Below are 24,158 nucleotides of genomic sequence, written 5' to 3' on the forward strand. Positions count from 1 at the left end.
GTGAGTGTGTAGAGTATATGATATTAAATTGTGAATTGGTGGGACTTATGTAACAACTTATCAACAGTTGGATATAATGTACCCTGATATCCTCTTTTTCTTTTTCTTTTTTTTTTTCTTTGAGACAGAGTCTCACTCTGCACCCAGCCTGGAGTGCAGTGGCATGATCTCGGCTCACTGCTAACCTCCGCTGCTCCCACCACCCACCAGGCTCAAGCGATTTTCCTGCCTCAGCCTCCCAAGTAGCTGGGATTACAGGTACCCACCACTGTGCCCGACTAATTTTTGTATTTTTAGTAGAGATGGGGAATGACAAAATGTTATTTTGGTGATCCCTGTGAGCCATGCCTCCCAGCATTCACACCCTTATGTATTTCCTTCCCCTTGAATCTGGACAGGCCTTATGACCTGCTATAACCAGTAAAATGTGTCAGAAGTGACAGTAGACAGTTCTGGGCTGAAGCCTTTAGAATACCTGGCAGATTTGTCTTTTGCACCCTGGTGAACCCAGATACCATGTATGAAGTCTGCCATGCTGTGAAAGCCCAACATAGCCACACGAAGGAGCCCTATTATGGACTGAGTGTGTCTCCCCAGAATTCATATGTTGAGATTCTAACCCCCATTGTGATGATATTTGGAGATGAGGCCTTTGGGAGATGATCAGATTTAGGTCATGAGAGTGGCCCTCCTGATGGAATTAGTGCTTCTGTGAAAAGAAACAAGAGCCTAAGAGATGCTAGAACTCTCTCTTTCTCACGCTCTCTCTCTCTCTCTGCCTCTGCCTCTCTCCCCACGCACACAAAGAGGTCATGTGAACACAGAATGAGAAGACAGCCACTTGCAACCCAAGAAGAGATCCCCCCAGCCTCTAGAACTGTGAGAAAATTAATTTCTGTCATTTAAGCTACCTAGTCCATGGTATTATCTGTTATGACAACCCAAGTCTGTTATGGTAGCCCAAGCAGACTACTACAAGCACTGAGCACCAACAGCCCCAAGAGTAACCTAGATGTCACCCAGCACCAACTTGGCAGCCATGCAAGTGAGGCTGTCTAGGGAGAAGATCCTCCCTAGGAAGCAATCTCAGCACTAGAAACATTGAGCAGAGACTAGTAGTTTCCACCAAGCTTTGCACAAATTACAGAACTGTGAGCAAAGGAATCAAATGGCTATTTTGGTGGGTTTTTTTTTGTTGTTGTTGTTTTGGTTTTGAGACAGGATCTCACTCTGTCACCCAGACTGGAGTGTAGTAGCTCTATCTCAGCTCACTGCAACCTCCACCTTCTGGGCTCAAGCCATCCTTCTACCTCAGCCTCCCAAGGGGCTGGGACCACAGGTGCACACCATGCTGTTATTTTAAGCCATTGTGTTTTAGGTGTTACAGCAGTAATAAATAACTGAAACAACAGAGATTTTTTTGAACTATTGCTACAATGTAGACAATGTGCTCCCTTCAGGTGGTTAACGAAGGCAAATAAAATTTTTATTTTGTAATTATAATTTAAGTTGCTGGAATATGCTTGCATTTGATATTACCTTGAAAGTGAACTATATGAGTAATGACTTCGTGAGCATTATAAAAAATTAAAATATACAGGCTTTGTGCTCTGACAGAGAGCTGTTACAATGGTTATATGGGTAACTGAGAAAATAGGTAGAATATTAACAGAGTACAGATATTAAATAAAATTTTATATCCTGGCCACCATGGTGGCTCATGCCCGTAATCCCAGCACTTTGGGAGGCTGAGGCGGGTGGATCACCTGAGGTCAGGAGTTTAAGAGCAGCCTGGCCAACATGGTGAAACCCCATCTCTACTGAAAATACAAAAATTAGCCAGGCATGGTGGTGGCACACCTGTAATACCAGCTGCTGGAGAATCGCATGAACCCAGGAAGCAGAGGTTACAGTGAGCAGAGATCACACCATTGCACTCCAGCTCGGGAGACAAGAGCGAAACTCCATCCCAAAAAAAAAAAAAAAAGTTTATATCCCAAACAGATGTGAGCAGTGAGATGTCCACTAATATTTTTCAGCATTGCACGAATTAAGCTCCAGGTAGCCATTCCAAAATGGCAACATGAAACTTTCACATCATCTGAAATTAGTTATTTTTAAGATTTAGAATCTTGTTTTATAGAAAATCATGCATTTTATTCTTCTTGGATGTGAAGTGAAATGAAGGGTGCCACCTAATGTCAATAGACAAGATGACTTGGAAACACATCAGTGTCACCCTATGGGCCAGACATGGTTTATTGAGCTCAGTACATTATGGCTGTTAAGCAACTGGAAAATATAGTCCTCCTCCTTGGCATTCACCACGATGATTAGGTAACTATGAGCCAAAAGAATTGTTCAAATATGGTATTGAACTCTCCAGTTTCTCCTCTAATGGTCTCTGTGGTGTTTGCTGAGAGTAAAGATGAGACACTTTGGTTCTGTTTGGTTGTTTTTCCTTCCTCTAGTCTAGGCTTTTACATACCTCTATAGAACCCCTTTGAAATGATTTTAATTTACAAGCCTATTTCTTCCACTAGATGATGAGCCTATTTGTTCCGCTAGATGAAGGCCATGTCAACTTTATCTAGGTATCTCTTGGGTATGATCTCATCAGCATCCCACACTCTTCCATGGCACCACAGCCACTTTACCTGTGTCCTAATCATGACTTTTTGGCTTTTCCCCTTGGTTTCCCCAACCCCAGAAAAATGGGACAAATGTGGTTGCAAGTTTCTAATGTGGTTTGTGAAAATAGTCCACCTAAATAGAATTCCCCAAAATTAGTGAAGCATGGAAAGAGTCCAAACATAAGGACTCATATTAAGATCATTACATATATAACATACATATAGGACAGCCATCATGCTCACCCTTTTTCTGCAAGCCATAGCATTCAAAGCAATTTTGAAGAGCTTCAAAGACAAAATGAGCAAATGATAATCAGACTTTATTTTTATTTTCTTTGTCTTCATTTTAATTGTTCATATCTCTGCAAATGCACCATAGAGCACCAAAGTTAACATTAAAACTGTTGGGCACTTTTTTTCTTGTCAAGCTAATAATAGCTATTAAAAAAAAAAAAAAAAAAAGAGTTCCTCTGAAGGTGGAGCTCAGCACCATACATCAGGCAAATGTCCTGGGCTCTCTGTGGGGAGCATGACCAACTCCTGTGGTTTGATTCATCACAGCAGTTCTTTCAACAGCTGTGTTTTGAGATATGAACAAAAGAGCACCAGCTATTCTTATAAGGACCCAAATCTCCCAATTCTGCTGACCTCTAAGGAGTTGATATTTTGAAACTAGAAGGACACCCTTAGGAGTGACTTTTTTTTTTGTTTGTTTGTTTGTTTTTTAAGTTCAGAGTCTGTTAATCTGGACTAATCTGGTTTACACTCCCTACAGGCCAGGAAGACACAAGTTTCTCAGCACAGCAAAGATCATGTCTGTGGTTAAACTCAGAAAGGTCTGAGGGAGTAAAGCTCTGAGTAAGGTTTTGCCAAACAACAGAAGGCTAAATCTGGCTTCTTTGTGCTTGGGGCTACTGATCTCTGTTGGAGGAAACTTTGGCAGATGCAATTCCTCCCTTGCTGGTCTTTAATCTAGGTTAAATAACACCACCTCGTCCCACCTCCACCACCAGGACAAAGAGTTATGCTACTATTATAAATTGTACTCTCCTGTCCACTATTCCTTTCCAAAAACAAATCACATGACATTACAGAAGCTTAATTGCAAAGTATATGAGGTGCTAATATCTATGTATAGCATATTCGAAGTATATGTAGCTAATATCTATGTATAAATTCTCTGTGTAAGATTCAGGCCTAAATAAATAAATTAATAAACAAATGAATGAATAAATAAATAAATAAAACCATATTAGCAGTTTGGGGTTCTGAATGTATTTAAATGATCATTGTGAGGCAAAGATTCTGACTTGCCTACAAAAATAACCATTCTTTCCTATAATCCCAGCACTTTGGGAGGCCGAGGCAGGTGGATCACCTGAGGTCAGGAGTTCAAGACCAGCCTTGGCAACATGGTGAAACCCCATCTCTACTAAAAAAAAATACAAAACTTAGCCGGGCTTGGTGGCATGCGCCTGTAATCCCAGCTACTCGGGAAGCCAAGGCACAAGAATCGCTTGAACCCAGGAGGCGAAGGTTGCAGTGAGCCGAGATAGTGCCACTGCACTCCAGCCTTGGCAACAGAGTGAGACTCCGTCTAAAAAAGCGAAACAAAACAAAACATAAAACAAATAACCATTCTTCCTTTTTCTCTTCAATTAGTGTGAACCCAATATTTAGCTGAGAATATAGCTACCCAGCCCAACAACCACATTTCCAGCCTCTTTTGCTCATGAGATCATGTGACTGAGGTCTTGCCAATGAGATATAAGAAGAATTGAGTGGGACTTCTGGGAAGTCTCCTTGAACAGGAAGGATGTGTGCTTCTCTGCCCTTTCCTGTATTTTATCAGAAACATGGATGTGATGGCTGAAGATGTAATCAGCACTGGGATGTTGAGGATAAGGGTGAGAAGGGTCACATCCTACTAATGGTAGAGAAATAGAAGAAGCCTGGGACCTGGATTACTTCACAGGGTCCCAGGATGGTCTGCCTCCAGACTTCTTCTGTACAAGAAAGACATACACTTCTATCTTGTTTAAGCCACTGATATTTTAGGGTTTTAATTCTATGCAGCTAAATCTAAATCTAAATGATGCACACAAATGTTTACCTTCTGCTACACTGTGGTAGCCCAGCTTCCTAAATGTCTCACTCCATCCCTGTCTATTATCTTGGTGGATGTGGTTACCCCTGAGGTTCTTTATTCTCCCTGACACATTTAGTCACATACTCCCCTCAGTTCCAGGCACCGGTAACACCTTCAGGCTCCCAAAATGACACATAGGAGAGTTTCGTTGTCCTAGATAAATGGTGATTTTAGGGCAGGGAATCAAGAAGAGTTTGTCCATTGGATGAACTGCTTTGGCACAATGGCTCATCTGTTCCCTGCCCTCCTGGAACCCTCAAGATGGTAAAACTGATCAGTATGGACTATGGTTTCCCAGAAGAACTGCGGAGAGCAGGGGGTAATTTAAAGGAAGAATCTGCTGGAATTTTAAGATGATATATAGGCTACTGGGGCCAGAGGAGGAAGTAAGTTGTTGGGAGTTTAGACCGTGGAGGTTTCTACCTCTTGGATGGGGTCCTTGTTGGAGAGAGTGCTTGAGATATTGTCGGATTCAAGCAACTCTACAATGCTGTAGGGAGAACAGTCCTCTAGACCCAGCTTGCTGCAGAGCCAGCCACAGAAGCCTTTCTCCATGTCCCGGGCAGCTTGCCACCATGCTCCCCAGGACCATGAGAGCTGGACCACAGCGGCGTAGAGGCCCAGGGAGGAAGCCATGGCCATGATGAGCACTGGATAGAAGAGAATGAGGCAGGGGCAATACGAGATCTTGTGCCAGAAGGTCCTTTCCTCATTATACACGAGGAAGATGTTGTACCAGGTGATAGTGCCGTAGTAGAAAGAGACAACAAAAGAGAGGATGAAAACCACAGGCAGGCAGACCAGCGTCCAGAGGACCACATGGGGCCCACGGTCGGCTCCCACGTGGCAGGCCATTCTTCCTTCAGGCGTCGTTTCCCTTGATGACTCTTTAGGCTTGGTCAGTTCCTGCAGCTCTTTCTCTGTCAATGTGACATGGATATCCACCATCTGACCCTTTTTCTTCCCTCGTGTGATGGTCCCAGTTAAGGTGACATAGCGGCTGTCCAGAGGCAGGTTCCACATATCTGCAGGGTACAAAGGAGGTGAGAGTCAAGATCAGAAGAGTGGGCATTGCATCTCCATGTCGCACCCTCCTAGGCTGGGCATGAAGACAAGAGTAGCCTTTTTTACAGCATCTGGCACAGTCCTGAGTCAGTGATTCAATGGTGGACTGAGTGGGTTTCCCTTGGGAAGGCGACCACTGGTGTTATTGCTCCTACGTGAATTCTCACTCCTTGTGCCTGGGCCCTGATAAAATTGTGAGGCATGTTAAGCTTGTTTTTTATGTACTCTCTCTGCTTTTGGAGGCCTCAATCTTGGCACAATCTCTGTGGCATGGAGGAGTGTGAGGAACTTTGATACAGACATGATGCAAATGATGATCCTATTTCTAGGTAACCGGTGCTGTGAAGATACTGTTCCTGTGTATCAGCTACTCTGTCAAGACTGCATGTGTGTGCACTGGACTGATGGACAGCCATCACCTTCCCTTCTCACGCCTAGTTTTGTGCTTTCTGAGAGGGGGCCCCCACATGCCTGATCCAGCCCTCACATCTAGGGGCTGCATGCACACACACATGCATCCCACATATACCATACACATACACCCTCTCACATACTACATACACACCATACACACACACACACACACATACATGCCATATCCCATACACATACCACATACACACGACACTATCCCATACACACACACACATGCCATCTCCCATACACATACCACATACACACGACACTATCCCATACACACACCACACCATGCACACCACACACACATACCATATACACATGACACTATCCCATACACACACACACATGCCATCTCCCATACACATACCATATACATACGACACTATTCCACACACACCACACATCATGCACATCACATACACATACCACATACACACCCCATACACACACCACATACACCAAACACCATACATAACACATATACCACACACATGCCACATACAACCTCCCCACACCTACCACATACAACACATACATACACATGCCATATACACACCACATACCCATACATACCACACATACACACAACGTACACACATCACACACCACACACACTCCACACACACATAGACACATCACACACACCGCACATACACACACCATACATGCACACAAATGCTACCCCCCACGCATTCCACATATACACACTACACATACCCACTCACATGCCATAGGCACACACCACATAATATACACATTCTACACACACACCACATACCCATACGTACTATACCACACCACACATACCATACACATACACACACCACACACATACCACCCACACGTACATACACCATATACTCCCCCATACCACACCACCTACACCCATCCACACACACACCACACACCACACACACATACCATACAACACACACAAACAGCCCACACACCTCCACATATAGCACACCCACACCGCACACCACACATACACACACATACATGACGCACCCACACAGAACAAAATAGCCATCTTCTGGCCACCCTAGAAGTCTGGGTGGGGATGGGAAAATACAGGCTTTAGGCAGGCATGGGCCTTGGGCCCTGTGGCCTCCTGCCCCACAGCTGAGAGATAAGACGAAGTCACCTAAAGAGCAGGGCCCTGGATAGTGGCAGGAACTCTGCGTACCCAGAGAAAAGGAATGTGCAGTCCCCCAAGCCCCATCTTTTCCCAGTCTTCATCACGGTAAACACCACCATCTATCCTCCCTGCCATTCCTGTCAGTCACCCAGGAGTCATCATTGATTCTCCTCTTTCCCTCACTCCCTGCCTCTGGTCAATCAGCAAGTTCAGACTGCATCCTGAATCCAGCTTTCTCCTGCTATCACCCGAACTTCTCCATTAGTGCTACTGTGGCTGTAGGGACACAATAGTCTCCCATCAGCATCCAGTCTTAACCCTTATAATTCACTCTTTTTAGAGAAGCCAGAGTGATCTTTTACAAATATAAACGAGATGATGTCTCTTTGCTTAAAAGTCCTCCATTGCCTTCCTCTTGCACTTGGAACAAATCCCAAACTCTTTGCCAAGACCTGCAAGGGTCACCAGGATCCAGCCCCTGTCCACCTTCCTGTCCTCCTCTCACCATCCTCCCGCTTATTCCCTATACTCCCTACACTGAAATAACTCCTTTCCATAAACAGGTCAAAGCTGCTCTCACCTCAGGGGCTTTGCCCTTGCTGTTCCGCCTCCTCCAAAAACTCTGCCCTAGAACTTGTCACGGTGGCTCCCTCATGTCATTTGGATCAATTCAAACGTCACCTCCTCAGAGAAGCCTTTCACAACCATGCAATCTCTCCGCCACCACCTTCCACCCTCCACCAGTACTCATCTTCCCATCAGCGTGGTTTTGTCATCTTTGGAACTCATACCATTACCTGAAAAAGTATCTTTTATTTGTTGACTTGTTCACTGTCTGTCTTTCCCTGAAGGTCAACTGCAGAAGAGCAGGGAAATTGCTTATCTTATTCACCGTGAGCATATGTCTTAGAGATCTATCCACCTACACAAATAGATCTGCCTCATCTCTCTATGGCTGCACAATAATAATAATAATTATTATTATTTTTGAGATGGAGTCTTGCTGTGTCACCCAGGCTGGAGTGCAGTGGCAGGATTTTGGCTTGCTGCAACCTCCACATTCTGCAAACACACATTCTCCATCTCCCAGGTTAAAACAATTCTTGTGTCTCAGCCTTCTAAGTAGCTGGGACCTCAGGCATGCCCCAGCACACCCGGCTAATTTTTGTATTTTAGTAGAGATGGGGTCTCACTGTGTTGGCCAGTCTCAAACTCCTGTTGTTGGTCTCAAAGTCCTGACCCCACGTGATCTGCCTGCCTTGGCCTCCCAAAGTGCTGGAATTATAGGTGTGAGCCACCATGCCCAGCCTCCACAATAATTCTTAATACAAATACGTCATAGTTGCATTAGCTGCAACAAATATTCTTATACATGCCTCCTTATACAAGGATAACATGGGCACAAGTTTCATGGAGTAGATATTGATAATTTCTGGGTCATGAGGTATGCATGTTTTGAACTGTGAATTTTACTAAATATTTAATAAATGTTGACAAGTTTCCTCCACAAAGTAGTTGAGGCAGTTTCCACTTTCACTAAGGTGCATGAAGTATATCCATTTTCTCATACTGATGTATTCATATTTTACCCAATTTTTGGCAAGCCTACATGGGAAGGAATACTATATCTTATTGTTGTCATAATTTGCCATATGATTTTCTTATGGCAACTTTTCTCATAATTTTCTTTATTTATATGAAAGTCAACAATTATTATTTTATATACATTAAGTAGTTAGCATAGTCTGCTTGTGTTACCAATTTTTGTGTATAAATCAGCCTTTTCCATTACATTAGGAATTCTGAAAGGGTGGAGATTTCTGTATTATCTAGAAAAAATGTAATAGGTGCTCAGTAAATACCATTTGTTGAATGAAGACTGTAATATTGCACCAGGCGCAGTGGCTCATCCTATAATCCCAGTGCTTTGGGAGGCTGAGGCGGGTGGATCAATTGAGGCCAGGAGTTCGAGACCAACCTGGACAACATGGTGAAACCCAGTCTCTACTAAAAATACAAAAATTAGCGGGGCATGGTGGCGCATGCCTATAGTCCAAGCTACTCAGGAGGCTGAGACAGGAGAATCGCTTGAACCCAGGAGGTGGAAGTTGCAGTAAGCTGACATCACGCCACTGCACTCCAGCCTGGGTGACAGAGCAAGACTCTGTCTCAAAATAAATAAATAAAAGATGGTAATATTGCAAGAAGAAATGTATCACCAAGAAGAAATAGGTCAGTGAGCATATGCCTGTCTGTTCTGGAAGATACCCTTTTGGTTTCCTTCTCATGGCTTTAAACAAGTGGGCTAGAGAGACTTACCATCATCCACAGGATAGTCTAGGAAATCATCTCCCTCCTCCTCTTTAGGCCGATCTCCACCTTCTGATTCACCAGGCTCCTCATCTGTTTTCTCATTGTCTGAGCGGTAGATGATGATGGATTCTGGGCGTGACTCTTTCCTCTTCTTTTTCCTGCGCCCTATTGTGGATTCCCCATCCAGCGCCAGGGCAGCAGCCACAGCCTTCCTGAGAGAGCCCTGGTGGGGGCTTGGGAGCTGGACCTGGCCTTCTACTGCTGCTGGATCTTCCATCCCAGCCCTGACGTCTACCTGTGTATTATAAAGAGTCGGATTTCGTTGAGCAAACTCACAGTTCACACATCACAGAGCGTCTTCCTAGATGGGGCTATGCATGTCTCAAGGATGCATTCCACCTGAAAGATAGGAAAGCAAAGCCATCAACAGGAAGCAAATGGGGTGAGATGGACAGGAATGTGGGAAAGGATCCTCAACTTGGCATAAGCCTTCCTCTCCCTTTACTTCTTGCAACACTTTATTTTGGGAGTGCAATAGAAATCTCTTACAATAGATAGTGAATAAACTTTTGCTACAGTAATATTTTTGTCATTTATACAAACATATAATATTTGGCAAAATCCATGTGAAGGAATACTATATCTCATTGTTGTCATAATTTGCATTTTCCTTATTCATATGAAAGTCAACAATTATTGTTTTTTTTTACATACATTAAGTAGTTAGCATAGTCTGCTTGTGTTACCGATTTTTGTGTAGAAATCAGCCTCTAGTTGGAGCATGCAGAGTATAACGAAGTTGGGTGAGGAAGCCTTACCAGTAAATGAGAGTTAAGAATCACAGGTAGGCCAGGCGTGGTGGCTTACCCCTGTAATCTCAGCACTTTGGGAGGCCGAAGCAGGTGGATCACCTGAGGTCAGGAGTTCGAGACCAGCCTGGCCAACATGGCAAAACCCCGTCTCTACTAAAAATACAAAAATTAGCCAGGCACAGTGGTGGGTGCCTGTAATCCCACTACTTGGGAGACTGAGGCAGGAAAATCACTTGAGCCTGGTGTGGAGGTTGGAGCAGCAGAGGTTGCAGTGAGCCAAGATCGTGCCACTGCACTCCAGTCTGGGAGACAGAGTGAGACTCTGTCAAAGAAAAAAAAAGAAAAAAGAAAAAAACCACAGGTGGCTGGGACCAGTATTCCAGACTTCTGGCTATTGAGTCATACATTAAAACTATACTCAAATGGATAAATATAACATTAAGCAAGCCACTCAAAGATGGTACAACCTCACCAACCATGTCTACCTTGCTATTCTGTAAAGGAAATCTGTCTCCTGGCTTCTTGTCAGCCCACAATCTCAAAAAGTTGCTGGGATTTGTCCTATCACATGCTGGAAGAGCGGTGGAGAGGCTTCACTTTCACCCTTAAAATAACATTGTCTCTCCACTTTCTGTTCTGGACATTGCAGGTCTATATACCTGTCCTTCATTATTTTTCCTGGTAACTTATTTGTTAAAGAAAGCAGGTCATTTATCGTGCAGATTCTCATAGTCTGGTTTTTGCTGATTGCATCCCCACAGCATATGCCTCTGAACTCTGTGTTATGAGTTGATAGTTACATAGAAAGTCTTGATCAATTTCATGTTGAAATGGTTTTGGTTGATGGTTTGTCTTGTTTGGCAAGACAATTTTAGTGGTGGTGTTTTGTACTTCCATTAGAAGTCCCCTAATGTCTGGTTGACTCTTTTTGTGAAGTTAATAGCCCATTTATGGCCACTGACTATACCCATTAAATCATTAGGGGTTACCGAATGATGATATTCCATTTCTCTCACTTCTTCATTTATTGGCTAGAATACTCTCATGCACTTTTAACATACTCAGTTTTAATCCTAGTGAAAGAGGCAAATGTTCCTGCTGTTATGCAATATTATTGGCATTTATACTGTGAAAAATAGCTTATGAACTATAGTGGCACCCCCGATGGATATAAAAAGTTTCCAAGCTATTTACCAAAAAATTCCCCACTTTTCAAATAACTGTGCATATTATTGAGAATAGCAAGCTTCTGCTCACAACCCTGCTGCCCCACACTCCTCGAGGCTGTACACTCTTCAGCAACTCCAGGTTACTAGCTGTTACTTTTGTTCCCAACTCCCAAATCCCTCACTGTATTTCAGTGCTCTCTGAGCCTTTCCTTTCTTGCCACATGTACACCATTTGCCATCCCTTTATTCCCAATAATAAAGCTTCTTCTCCTCTCATGTGTATTCAAATGTTCCCAGTGTCTAGTGGACTGGCCCAGTGGATGGGAGTGGGGCAGTGGAGAGAAGAAAGAAACACAAATTTCACCAGGCTCTAGGATTCCACTAGGCTCCATTCATTTTGAAGCAAATCCCATGTCTAAAAATTGTATATCTTTGGTAATTACCATGTGACAGGAAGGACTGTATATCATATCTCTTCAAATACCAAAATACATATTTTTTTTTCTCATTTCAATGTTTCCAAAATTTAGGTGAATTTTAAGCCCAATGGAATGGCTTTTTCTCCCCCTCCAGGCAGGGGAGCTTTCCTCTGCTGCCCTCTCACCCAGTATTTCCTCTGTCCTCTGTTAATTTTCTTTTCCTTTTTTTTTTTTTTTCTTTGAGAAGCCTCGCTCTTTCGCCCAGGCCGGACTGCAGTGGCGCTATCCTGGCTCACTGCAAGCTCCGCCTCCTGGGTTCACGCCATTCTCCTGCCTCAGCCTCCTGAGTAGCTGGGACTATGGGCGCCCGCCACCGCGCCCTGCTAATCTTTTATATTTTTAGTAGAGACAGGGTTTCACCTTATTAGCCAGGATGGTCTCGATCTCCTGACCTCGTGATCCGCCCGCCTTGGCCTCCCAAAGTGCTGGGATTACAGGCGTGAGCCACGGCGCCTGGCCCCTCTGTTAATTTTCTTTGTCTTTCCGTTGGATTGGCAGGTGTTGGATCTAAATTAATTTTATACCTGGGCACTAAACCCAATGCCTGGAATAAATCAGGCACCCAGTGACAGAATTGGGAATCTTAGTGGTAGGATCCACAGGAAGAAATGGGCAGGTTTCACTACATCCTCACTGCCTGACTTTGCCTGGGGGGTGTACTGTGGGCAGAATGAGCGCAATTATCTCTAAATTCTTATACATGGAGCTTTCTGGACCAGGAGATTAAGTTGGCTGAGGTGTCTAAAAGTACAAAGATGTACCCAGGGAGAAGCAGGGGAGAGAGCCCTCTGAAGGTAAATAGCTCCAGAGGACAAGTAATCCAACCATTAGAATGCTGAGCAGGTCTTGGGCAATGATGAGCTCGACCAGGGCTCTTCTACCAAAGTGGCCTCAACACAGAGGACAGTGGACCTCTACCCATGGGAAACTGAATGTGGAGGCTGAACGCAATCCACCCCCAGGTGAAGATTTTCAGGTTTTGTTGTTAAACACAACAACAAATACACACACACACTCTTCTTTTTATTATTACTTAAAGTTCCAGGATATACATATATATGTATATCTATATATGTACTTATACATATGTATATATACACAAATGTGTATATATATACATTTCTAATTCTACTAAGTAGAATGTTTAATACAAAAATATTTTCCCAGATCAAGTCCTCTTGTAAACTGACACTCAGAAAGTTGCATCATGGTAATTCTATGGTAGGAATGACCTCTGAACAAACCACTTTGTACCTACTTGAAGGGTGCAATGATCACAGCTTGGGAGGCCACCCTAATCCACTGTGTTTTCCTACTTAAATCTTCTGTTTTTCTCTGTAGTTTCCTGGGGCAGCTTGTGAAGGGCCTTCCTTGGCCTTCTATACAGTGTAAGTTTTCACACTAAGGGTTGAGACCCTGAGGAGATTAAAGGACCAGAACTTTTGAGCTGGGAGAAGGTTTATGTTCTGTACTCCTTACTCCTTCTTTGAAGATGTGCCTAGATGTTCAGAAGGGAGACAGAAATGTTAAACAGTACATGTGAGAAGGCAAGTTACAAATCTCATACTTCTTGTTCCCTTTTCCTCTCTCTTTGTTGAGGGGGTAGTGCTCTAGGAAGATGTGGCAGGGCAAAGTGAACACATGCATGGAGATCATGACCCTTATTAATCGGCCTTACAAACAAAAGGTGGCTGGGTGCGGTGGCTCATGCCTCTAATCCCAGCACTTTGGGAGATCAAGGCAGGTGAATCACTCAAAAAATTTTTTTAAATTTAATTTAAAAAAACATAAAAAAGGTATGGTGTTTGACACTCTTGATTTGGTTGGGCACAATGGGAGAGGCCAATGTTAGATAACTGGAAGAGCTTCCTGAGCCCAGGGACAGACTAATATAGAAAATAGTAGCTAAGAGAAGCTTTGGAGTCTCTTGGGGATATAAAAGATAAATGTGATCATCTTGTCAGCTGATGGCGGAGAGGGACAATCCTATTGGAGGCAAAAAGAGAGATGACTTTTGAACATCCCATTAAAACCTTAGATAAGAAATACGAAATGTAAAGGGTTGGTGAGCTCCTGGCCATTCACATTAGGGGGCTATTTTTTGCCTCAGGCACAGCTCATTTTAGAAAGGTGCCCAGCCAATGTCTACTCACAGTAGTCACAGGACAGAGACACTGTCCTTGATTTACCTTGAAACATGACTTCCTCATCTCCCTACAATTAGAACATTATCCTTTGAGACTACAAAATATTCCCACAAACTTAGGAAAAGATGGATTGTTTTGTAGTCATGGTAAAAAGTAGACAGTAGAACCAGTTTTAAACCTGTTCAATTGAATAATAACAATCTCCCTCAGCATCTTAGTCCATTTGAGCAGCCACTAAGAAAATACCGTAGACTAGATGGCTTATAAACAACAAAGATTTATTTCGTACAGTTCTGGGAGCAAAAAGTCCAAGATCAAGGTTAGGGGTTTGGTTAAGGGCTCACTTTCTGGTTCATAGAGGGTACCTTCTCACTGTGTTTTCATCTGGTTGAAGGAGCTGGCTCTCTGGGCCTCTTTTTTTTTTTTTTTTTTTTTTTTTTTTTTTTTTTTTTTTTGAGAGGGTGTCTCACTCTGTCACCCAGGCTGGAGTACAGTGGGGCAATCTCAGCTCACTGCAATCTCTGCCTCCCGAGTTCAAGTGATTCTCCTGCCTCAGCCTCCCAGTTAGCTGAGACTACAGGTGCCCGCCACCACGCCTGGCTCATTTTTGTATTTTTAGTAAAGATGGGGTTTCGCCATATTGGCCAGGCTGGTCTCAAACTTCTGACCTCATGATCTGCCCGCCTTGGCCTTCCAAAGTGCTGGGATTACAGGCGTGAGCCACTGAGTCCAGCCTCTGGGTCTCTTTTATGGGGGTACTAATCCCATTCCTGAGGACTCCACCTTCATGACCTAAAGCCTCACCTAAAGCCATCACCTTGGGGGCTAAGATTTCAACATATGGATTTTGGGGGAACACAAACCATACCATAGCACTCAGCAAAGTTGTTTTTGGAAATTAACCCATCAGTCAGTCATTTGTTTCTGAAAGTCAATCAGGTGAGTGACTCTGTCCCTGTTTGGCTGACTTTCACACTAGTGTGAGTTGACTTTTGGCCAATCAGGGTCTGGCACTCTGATGCTGGCTTTCAAAAACGTGCTCACTTAGGCAGTTGTTGATTTAACACGTTTAAAACCAGTTCTGGTGACTACTTGTTATCACGAATACTGAAAAAACAGTGTTTTCCTAAATATGGGGGTATTTTTTATTGTTTCCTGCAAGGCTGGAATGATATCAGATGTCTCAGTACTAAATATGAATTATCTGTTGTCATGCAACAAATTACCCAAAAAGTAAACGTCTAAAACAATAAAAAAGTTATTATCTCACACAATTATGTGTGTCAAGAAACGGGGAGTGCCTTAGCTGGGTGGTGAGTAGTCTTCTCTACCTACTTCCTGCCTATAGAATTTGGAGGTCCAAAAGCCTTTTGTTTTGTTTTGTTTTGTATGGTTTCTGAACCTTTTAGTGTTCTGTGAATAGAATTTTCTCAAAAATTCTGTGGGATTCCTATAAATAGTTTCTCTGAGTCAGAAATGTGAGAGTGGCTTAGCTGGTTTTGTTTCAAGATCTCTAAAGATGTCAGGGCTGCTGGCTTCCCCCAGTGTGAGTGGTCTGAAAACAGGTATTTTCTTTGACCACCCTGACTTGACTCTTGATACCATCTCTTCCTCATCCTTGATTTCCTCCTTCTCCAATAGCTCCAACTTCCTTTTACTGGCTCTTTCCTCTTTGCCTTCAAACAAACTCAGAGCTCCTTATCTAGAAAAAAATAACTTTACCTTGCCACTTTATCTGATATCCCATTTTTCTCCACCAAGCTTTTCTATCAAATAGTTTATAGCCACTCATATCCAGTTCCTCCTGCAATCTTCTGCCCTCTTTTTCTCCCACCTCCTAACCTCTGTACACACACACACACACACACACACACACACGCACATGCAAATCACTTGCAAAGATGATTTAGGCCAGGAAATTAGCATTTATCAAGCCTTATGTGTCAGGCTGTAAGGTAAACTCTTTATAGATGTTACCTTACTTGCATGTCTCAACAAGCTTGACAGGTAGGTCTTATTTTCCTCACTTCACCTATTAGGTTCAACATGTTAAATATAGCAGTGAGAGAACTTGGGTTTAACTCTATACTTGCATAACTCTAAAGTCCAGGATTTCCCCACTGAGATTTAGAAGTCAAGGCCGGGTGTGGTAGCTCACGCCTCTAATCCCAGCATTTTGGAAGGCCAAGATGGGTGGATCACTTGCAGTCAGGAATTCAAGACCAGCCTAGCCAACATGGTGAAACCCTGTCTCTACTAAAAATACAAAAAGTAGCTGGGTGTGGTGGCGCATGCCTGTAATCTCAGCTACTCAAGAGGCTGAGACAGGAGAATCGCTTGAACCTGGGAGGTAGAGGTTGCAGTGAGCTGAGATCTTGCCACTGCACTCCAGCCTGGGCGAGACAGCGAGACTCTGTCTCAAAAGTAAAATAAATAAAATAAAATATAATGAAAATAAAAAACTAGAAGTAGTCAAATTGTAGTAGCTGCAGTGAGCAGCTGATGGTTTTTGGTTTTTTGGTTTTGTTGTTTGCTGTTGAAAACCCTATTTCTCCTTCATTTGATGACAGATCCACTCATTTCAGTGAGGAACAGTCTTGAAAGTGCCTCAGGGGATCACAGTGACCACTTCACCATTCTTATTCTCCTTGTCACACCAGTGCTGTTGATTCCACTAATTTCCAAATCTTTCTTGAACCTTCCCTCACCTCCGTTAACTTTCTACTCTCATTCTCTTTTAACTCTCAAACCTTCCTTCTGTCTCTTTTGCTCCCTTATCTGCCTTCTCCAACCCATAATTGCCAGTGTTTTGTAGGCCCGATTCTTAATTCATTGTCCTCTATTCTCAATAGCACACTCTGTTCCTCTTGTTGAAATATACAGCCTTCCTGCACACAGCTGTAGGACCACTGCTATACCAAGAACACCCAAATCTAGATCTCAAGACTGTATCTCCAATAGCCTGGCGAATATTTTCTAATTGAATTCCCATCATTTTAGCAAAGCATGTTCAAACCAAACTCATGTTTATTTACAGCAGACAACCTCTCAGTGTTACCAAGAGGAAAGGAAAAGGGGGAAAGGACAGGAGAAAGGGACGAAGAAGGAAATTCCACAACGTTTGTGGAGTTTACTGACTGTGTAATTTGGTAGGTTCTGTGTTAATTGATTATATAGTACAGGCATTATCTCACTTAATTACACATTCAAAAAGTATTTATGTATTCATTTATTTTTAGAGATAGGGTCTTTCTATGTTGCCCAGGCTTGACTTGAACTCCTAGGCTCAAGCAATCCTCCCACCTCAGCCTCCTGAGTAGCTGGGACTACTGTCATGTGCCACTGTGCCCAGCTTCAGTAAATATGTATTAAGTAACACTATGTGCTAGATATTGCGCAATTGTTCTAGGTACAACAATTTTTTTTTTTTTTTTTTGAGACAGAGTCTCGCTTGGTCACCCAGGCTGGAGTGCAGTTGTGCAATCTCAGCTCACTGCAGCCTCTACCTCCAGGTTTAAGCGATTTCTGTGCCTCAGCCTCCTGAGTAGCTGGGACTATAAGCATGTGCCACCATGCCCAACTAATTTTTGTACTTTTAGTACAGATGGGTTTTCACCATGTTGGCCAGGCTAGTCTCAAACTCCTGACCTCAAGTGATTCATCTGCCTCGGCCTCCCAAAGTGCTGGGATTACAGGTGTGAGCCACTATGCTGGCCTAGGTACAACAATTTTGTGAAGCAAGTATTATTTTGCAGAAGAGGACACTTGGACTTAATAATAGTAACAACAGAAACTTATTGGATGTTTATTGTATGCCAAGTGCTCTAAGTACTTTAAAATAATCATATTGTTCAATATTCACAATAAACCAATGAAGTAGGTACTTTTATTGTTCCCATTTAGAGGAGAAATTTGCTCAAGCTTACACAGGTAGTAAGTGGTGGGGATGGAACTCACACCCAAGTTTGCTAATTTCAAAGCCCATGTTATTTTCATTGTGCCATACTACTCGCCAACATTTATCCAAAGATCTATAAACTTCTAGAATGTTCTTTGATGAACCCATTTCCTATATGAAGGACATATTTCCATATACCTAATAATAATTAGTCTCAAAGTACTGCTAGTGATTCCTATGAAATCTTTTTGTTAATTTGTTCATTTGAATTTCTCCTACCACCATATGCCAGAATACAGCCTTCATACTACTTCCTGTAAACTGGAAGACATTCTAAAATAGAAGACATTCCTCTACCATTTTTTACCGTATTAATGGTGATTAATAAAACAAAACAAAACAATATTTTTATTTTGTCTTGCCATTACTGACTAAAATATATCTGAAGGCCTGCCTGGTGTTTGAGGCTCTCCATATTTACGCCCCACCCTAGGATTCAGTAACAGTTTTCCCCCCTTCCCTTTCCCACAACATGACTACTCAACACATCTGCTTATGTTGGTTTCTTCATCTTTGTCACACTTCACCTTTTTCAAGCCTGGCTCAAGACACACTCACTCACGTCCTTTTCTGTGACTACCCCAGCCCCCATATCCTCTCCTCCCACCCTAACCCTGTGTTGCTGGTGTATGGTGAGAATTCAATGAATGGCCCAGTATAAAATGCCTAATACATGACTGACATTTCATAAATATGTTTCTATTCCCTTTATTTGGCCTCCTTCTATTTGCAATGTAATAGCATTTGCCATCTGAACCATACTCTTAATACTTAATTACACAGCATTTCACATCATTGTATGGATTATAGATGGCATCATGAGTTTTCATTCATCTTCCTAAGTAGATAACAAACTTCTAGAGATCAGGAACTCTCTTACTCTTCTTCTTCACCACCAACGGGAAAACCCCAGGGCTGGACATATAGTACAAAGTCAGTATGTACTTGTTGACTTGATAGGACAGAGAAGAGAAAACGCCTTACCAGAAATATGACATAAACAGCTGTTAAGAAAGAAAAGCTTAATTATCTTCCCCATTTTTGTATACTTTATTATGCTGTTAGTATTTGATCTGAGAAGCAGGTTCTAAACATCTCTCCTTCCTTTTAGATTTCACAAGAGAGAGGTTAAAAGAAAATTTTACCCAATTTCCAAGGCTTTACTCAATAGACTTGAGAGAAGAGAGAGGACTTTGTTCTTTTCTCTGGAAGTTAAGCTATGCCCATCTTCCACTTCCACTTCCAGTCTAAAGATTATTAATAGGCTGGTCATGGTGGCTCATGCCTGTAATCCCAACACTTTGAGAGGCCGAGGCAGGTGGATCGCTTGAGATTAGGAGTTTGAGACCAGCTTGGCCAACATGGTGAAACCACCTCTACTAAAAAATACAAAAATTAGCCAGGCATGGTGGCACACACCTGTAATCCCAGCTACTCTGGAGGCTGAGGTAGGAGAATTGCTTGAACCTGGGAGGTGGAGGTTGCAGTGAGCCAAGATCACGCCACTGCACTTCAGCCTGGGTGACAGAGCGAGACTCTGTCTGAAAAAAAAAAAAAAAAAAAAGATTATTACAAATGTGATATTACAGAGTGTTAGCTTCAAGCAACCATTAACTCTGGACTCTTGGTCATCGTAGGGGGGAAAACAGGTTTTTAAGAACATGCTTATACTCTGCAACTCATGCTTAGAATAACTGCTTTTAAGCCACTTTTGAAAAAAACTATCCAGATAATTCTTTTTTTTTTTTTTCTGAGATGGAGTTTCACTCTTGTTGCCTTGGCTGGAGTGCAATGGCACGATCTCAGCTCACCACAACCTCTGCCTCCCGGGTTTAAGCAATTCTCCTGCCTCAGCCTTCTGAGAGGCTGGGATTACAGGCATGCACCGCCATGCCCAGTTAATTTTGTATTTTTATTAGAGATGGGGTTTCTCCATGTTGGTCAGGTTGGTCTCGAACTCCCAACCTCAGGTGATCCGCCCACCTTGGCCTCCCAAAATGCTGGGATTACAGGCACGAGCTACCGCTCCCGGCCCAGATAATTCTTAAATTCATCTACCCACTTTCCCATCTCCACTGCTTCTCTTCTGGTCTAGGAGGCCACTGTCTCTTAACTGTGGTTCTAAAAAAAAATGCTCCTATCTTCCAGCTTCCACTCTTGCTGCCTTCCAATCAGTTCCTCACTCAGCAGTAAGAAACATCTTTTACTTAATTTTTTTTTTAAATTTTTTGAGACAGAGTCTCACTCTGTCACCCAGGCTGGAGTACAGTGGCGTGATCTCGGCTCGCTGCAACCCCCACCTCCCCGGCCTGATTCTCCTGCCTCAGTCTCCTGAGTAGATGGGATTACAGGTGTGTGCCACCACGCCCAGCTAATTTTTATATTTTTAGCAGACATGGGGTTTCACCATGTTGGCCAGGCTGGTCTCAAACTCCTGACCTCAGGTAATCTGCCCACTTCAGTCTCCCAAAGTGCTGGGATTCCAGGCATGAGCCACGGCACTCAACCAGAAACATCTTTTTAAAACATATCAGATTGCCAGGTGTGGCAGCACGTGCCTGTCATCCCAGCTTCTTGGGAAGCTGAAGCAGGAGAATTGCTTGAACCTGGGAGGCAGAGGCTGCAGTAAGCCGAGATCGCTGCCACTGCATTCTAGCCTAGGAGACAGAGCGAGAATCCATGTCAAAAATAAAAATAAAAAAGAAAATCAGGTTGTTTTCTGCTTAAAATCCTCCTGTAACTTCCTACTATTATACAGGTGGAAGTCCATGTGGCCCAAGGACCTCCTGATCCTGCCACTCCATCTATACCACCATAGGAGGTACACTATGCTCCAATCACACTGGCTGTGTATTTATTCCTCAAGAGCACCAAATGCTTCCAAATGCTTGAGGTCTTCTTAAGTGCTGTCTATTTTGCTGCTCTGCCACTCCACCCCTGCCTCTTCCTATGCCCGTTTTTGTTTTTTTTGAGTCCTTGTTCAAATGTCTCCTCCTGAGCCCTTCTTGACACCCGAACTAAAAACTTGACCCCCTGCTCTGCCTCTCATTATTCTTCATCACAGCAGCTTGTTTCCTGTATAAGACTTACCAACATTTGTAATTATTTATTTTCTTTTACTTAAGTATTGTAAAGAGCTATGTATTGCATAGCTCTTCTACTAGACTCTAAGCTCTATGAAGTGGTACCATAGAAGAAGACCAACAAGTAGATGTTTGATAAATCTTTTTAAGTGACTGGGTGAAGTGGTAGCAACTCAGGAATAGCTTATTTCTGTGAAAGCCTGAGACTAGGGAGAAGTTTAATAAAAAGACATCAGTAAGCTCTTTTATATGCCTCGTTATGGCACAATTGCTAGGTAGTTTTGCTTCAAGGTGGGGGCAGGACCAGATACCTCACTGACATTCTTTTAGCACTGAGATTCTGGAAGTCTAAATGTTGAGAATCCCACAAGCCCCTGTCAGTCTGAGCTAGCAGCTGCTTTGCAGAGGGGAGAAAATAAAGTTACCAGGCAGATGGGGTGGGGGAGGGATGGGAAGATGAAGGCAGTCATTGCTAATGGGGTATGACAGAGCCGTGGGGAGAGGTTTGGGGATGTGGGAGGACCTTGGCCACAGGAATGCCTTTTTCCCCAGGACAAAGAGGGCAGTGACGCAGAGCACAGGGAAGAGCAGCATTTGATTCAACCAAAGGAGTGGTCAATGCGGCATGGCGTGGTGGCCTTGGGAAGAGATGCCTCAACTGGAGGCAGAATTAAAATCTGAAAACAAAGAGCGTCCAAGCAGCAGAACTATTGCTGTGCTTCCAGGCCTTTTTGCCTGGAACTTAGCGGATTAGTGGACTTTCAAACCCTGACAGAGGTCAGAGGCAGAGGCAAAGAGATCATGCCTCCTAATTTTAAACAAAAGATCACTTGAAGAGACCCCAAAGCTCTCTTAATCGCAGGTTCTGCCTGGATGGTGAAAAATCGCCTTCTGACTGCTCATCCTGCAGCTTCCTTGCAGCTGAGGAATGGCACCTTGTCATCCTCAGTGGGCATAATTGGCTTGCAGCCCCCAGTCCCTGTTTCACTGGAAGACATCAGAATCCCACTCTCAGTCTACTCAGCAGCCACACAGAAGGTGCAGAACAGCCAGATTCCCACTGACCCACCCTGGCACACCTCTGAGAATCCATGGGTCCAGACCAGGGCATAAATCATGTTACATTATATCTTCAGCAAAGTTATCATTTAAAAGAATTTAAAGTGTCCCCACCCACAAGAAAGAAAGCCTGGACTTTTCCTGAATAAGTTACCCCTCAGAACTGAATCAATAGTTCTTTTCCTTAAAAAAAAAAAAACTTTGTCATTGGGATCAAACCAAGAAGAGTTATATTTTTCTGCAACAATACTTTGAGCTTTCCTGTTTGAATTTACTTTGTTTTAAAGGAGGTGATGGTGTTGTAATTTTGAAAAATTGGTCCTAACTACAGAATTGACTTAAGTAGTAGAGGTAAGTGATTCCTGGATAAACTATCTAGCAAATGGCAACCAGGAGATTTATCCCTTTCTTTAATGAGTGTAGATTTGAATCTGTCAGCAACAAAGATAGAGGGAGAAGTGTTTCTAAAAAGAGATCAGAGAAGGACAAGAGGATGGAGGAACAGGGAAGTGTAGCTGTCCAACAAGAACCGCAGCCTGGCTGGTGGGTGGGACCTGATGGAGGAAGTGATGTCTGATTCCTCTGTCAACCAGACCCATTTCCAAATGGCTTTTGAATCCTAGGTGGTAGGTCCAACAAAAGGATGATGGCATTTATTTGCCTTTATATTGTTTTAATACCTGTCAGGGGAAAATGCAACACTCTGACAACAGCCTTAGAAATAGCATCCCACCTGGATTGTTAAGACCACGGCAACTGGCACATTTGGCCAAGTTCTTATGGTGAAGTCTCAGTAGGCCAGTCCAGGTGTAATCTCACTCTGGTGGGTTGACAGCGGGAAGCAAGATGAAAAATAAGGAGCATATCTGAATATAAATCACTGTTACTGGGCACCAAAACACAGATGAGAAATTTCCCTCATCCTCAGCGGGTTCACCGTCCTGCACAAGGAATGAACTACAGGACATGATCTCAAACACCTATAGATACATCTTGCAGGCAGCATGCACCCTTCAATGAAAGATCCTCTTCTGGACTTGCTATGCAGCCCAGCTGAAATGGATCAGGTCTCAAACCTGGTAAAGATGATCTTTCCCCTTGATTCTTGGGTGGGGAGTGGGAGGTGAGACGGGGGTGGGCCTGAGTTTATTTTTTAAATCGTGTATTCTCTTGGTTCTGTGGAAAACTGCAACCGTATCTCCTCTTCTCCTTCACTCTCTCTCCCAGGCTCCCTCCCCAAGGATGAAAGGATCTGAAAGTCGGATTTCTCCCCCTCAGCTAAGCCTGCCCTTTCCCTCCTTCCCAGCCAGCAGCACACAGCACCTGGAGCCCCAGCATCGCCGACGTCCGACCCTGGCAGGCGGGCGCAGCGAGGGCGCCGAGCTGCAGCCCTTTTCCAGCTGCACTGGAGATTTAATTATAATTAATCGTGAGAGCTTCAGCCTTGAGGATTGAATTTTTGAAATAGAGCACACCCCGCTGGTTTCTTTCTGGTCTCTCTTTTTTTTTTTTTTTTCATTTCCCTTCCACCCTCCCCAATGGCATCGAAATTTTAAAAAACGAACGAGGAGTCTCACCCACACCTGCCCAGGGACCGACGCTGGCGGAGGATGCGGATAGCCGGCGAGGAGCTGTTCTGCTCCGGGAGAATGCGGCTTTGCCGCGGCGCGCGGGCGGGGCGAGGGGCGGGGCCGGGCCGGGCCGGGCCGGGGCGGGAGCGGGGTCCTGGCGGT

The 24,158-nt window shown here is 43.6% G+C and overlaps 1 protein-coding gene across 5 annotated transcripts; it reads right to left on the reverse strand.

Annotated features, from left to right (window-relative positions):
- Positions 1 to 2,932: 2,932 nt before the first annotated feature.
- TMEM169 (transmembrane protein 169) lies at positions 2,933 to 24,095 on the reverse strand. Of its 5 annotated transcripts, none has more exons than XM_030916762.1 (4): positions 24,003 to 24,073; positions 23,159 to 23,245; positions 9,725 to 10,013; positions 2,933 to 5,807 (listed from the first exon to the last, which is right to left on the reverse strand). In XM_030916762.1, the coding sequence occupies exons 3-4, from the start codon at positions 9,993 to 9,995 to the stop codon at positions 5,185 to 5,187; spliced, it is 894 nt and encodes a 297-aa protein (XP_030772622.1). In that variant the 5' UTR covers positions 9,996 to 10,013; positions 23,159 to 23,245; positions 24,003 to 24,073; the 3' UTR covers positions 2,933 to 5,184. The 5 variants fall into 5 exon arrangements, with proteins under 5 accessions (XP_030772622.1, XP_030772621.1, XP_010360623.1 ...); XM_030916761.1 differs by having other exon boundaries at positions 9,725 to 10,117; XM_010362321.2 differs by lacking the exon at positions 23,159 to 23,245 and having other exon boundaries at positions 9,725 to 10,117; positions 24,003 to 24,095.
- Between the last annotated feature and the right edge of the window lie 63 nt (positions 24,096 to 24,158).

The sequence above is a fragment of the Rhinopithecus roxellana genome, chromosome 14 (genome assembly GCF_007565055.1).
Source record: "Rhinopithecus roxellana isolate Shanxi Qingling chromosome 14, ASM756505v1, whole genome shotgun sequence".
Taxonomy (NCBI): domain Eukaryota; kingdom Metazoa; phylum Chordata; class Mammalia; order Primates; family Cercopithecidae; genus Rhinopithecus; species Rhinopithecus roxellana.

What these genes read in the sequence shown, in the direction of transcription:
- TMEM169 (XM_010362321.2), bottom strand. Translation starts at nt 9,995, where the DNA reads ATGGAAGATCCAGCAGCAGTAGAAGGCCAGGTCCAGCTCCCAAGCCCC. An exon ending in AGACTATCCTGTGGATGATG is followed by an intron (nt 5,808 to 9,724) that starts GTAAGTCTCTCT and finishes TGTACCCTGCAG; the next exon opens with ATATGTGGAACCTGCCTCTG.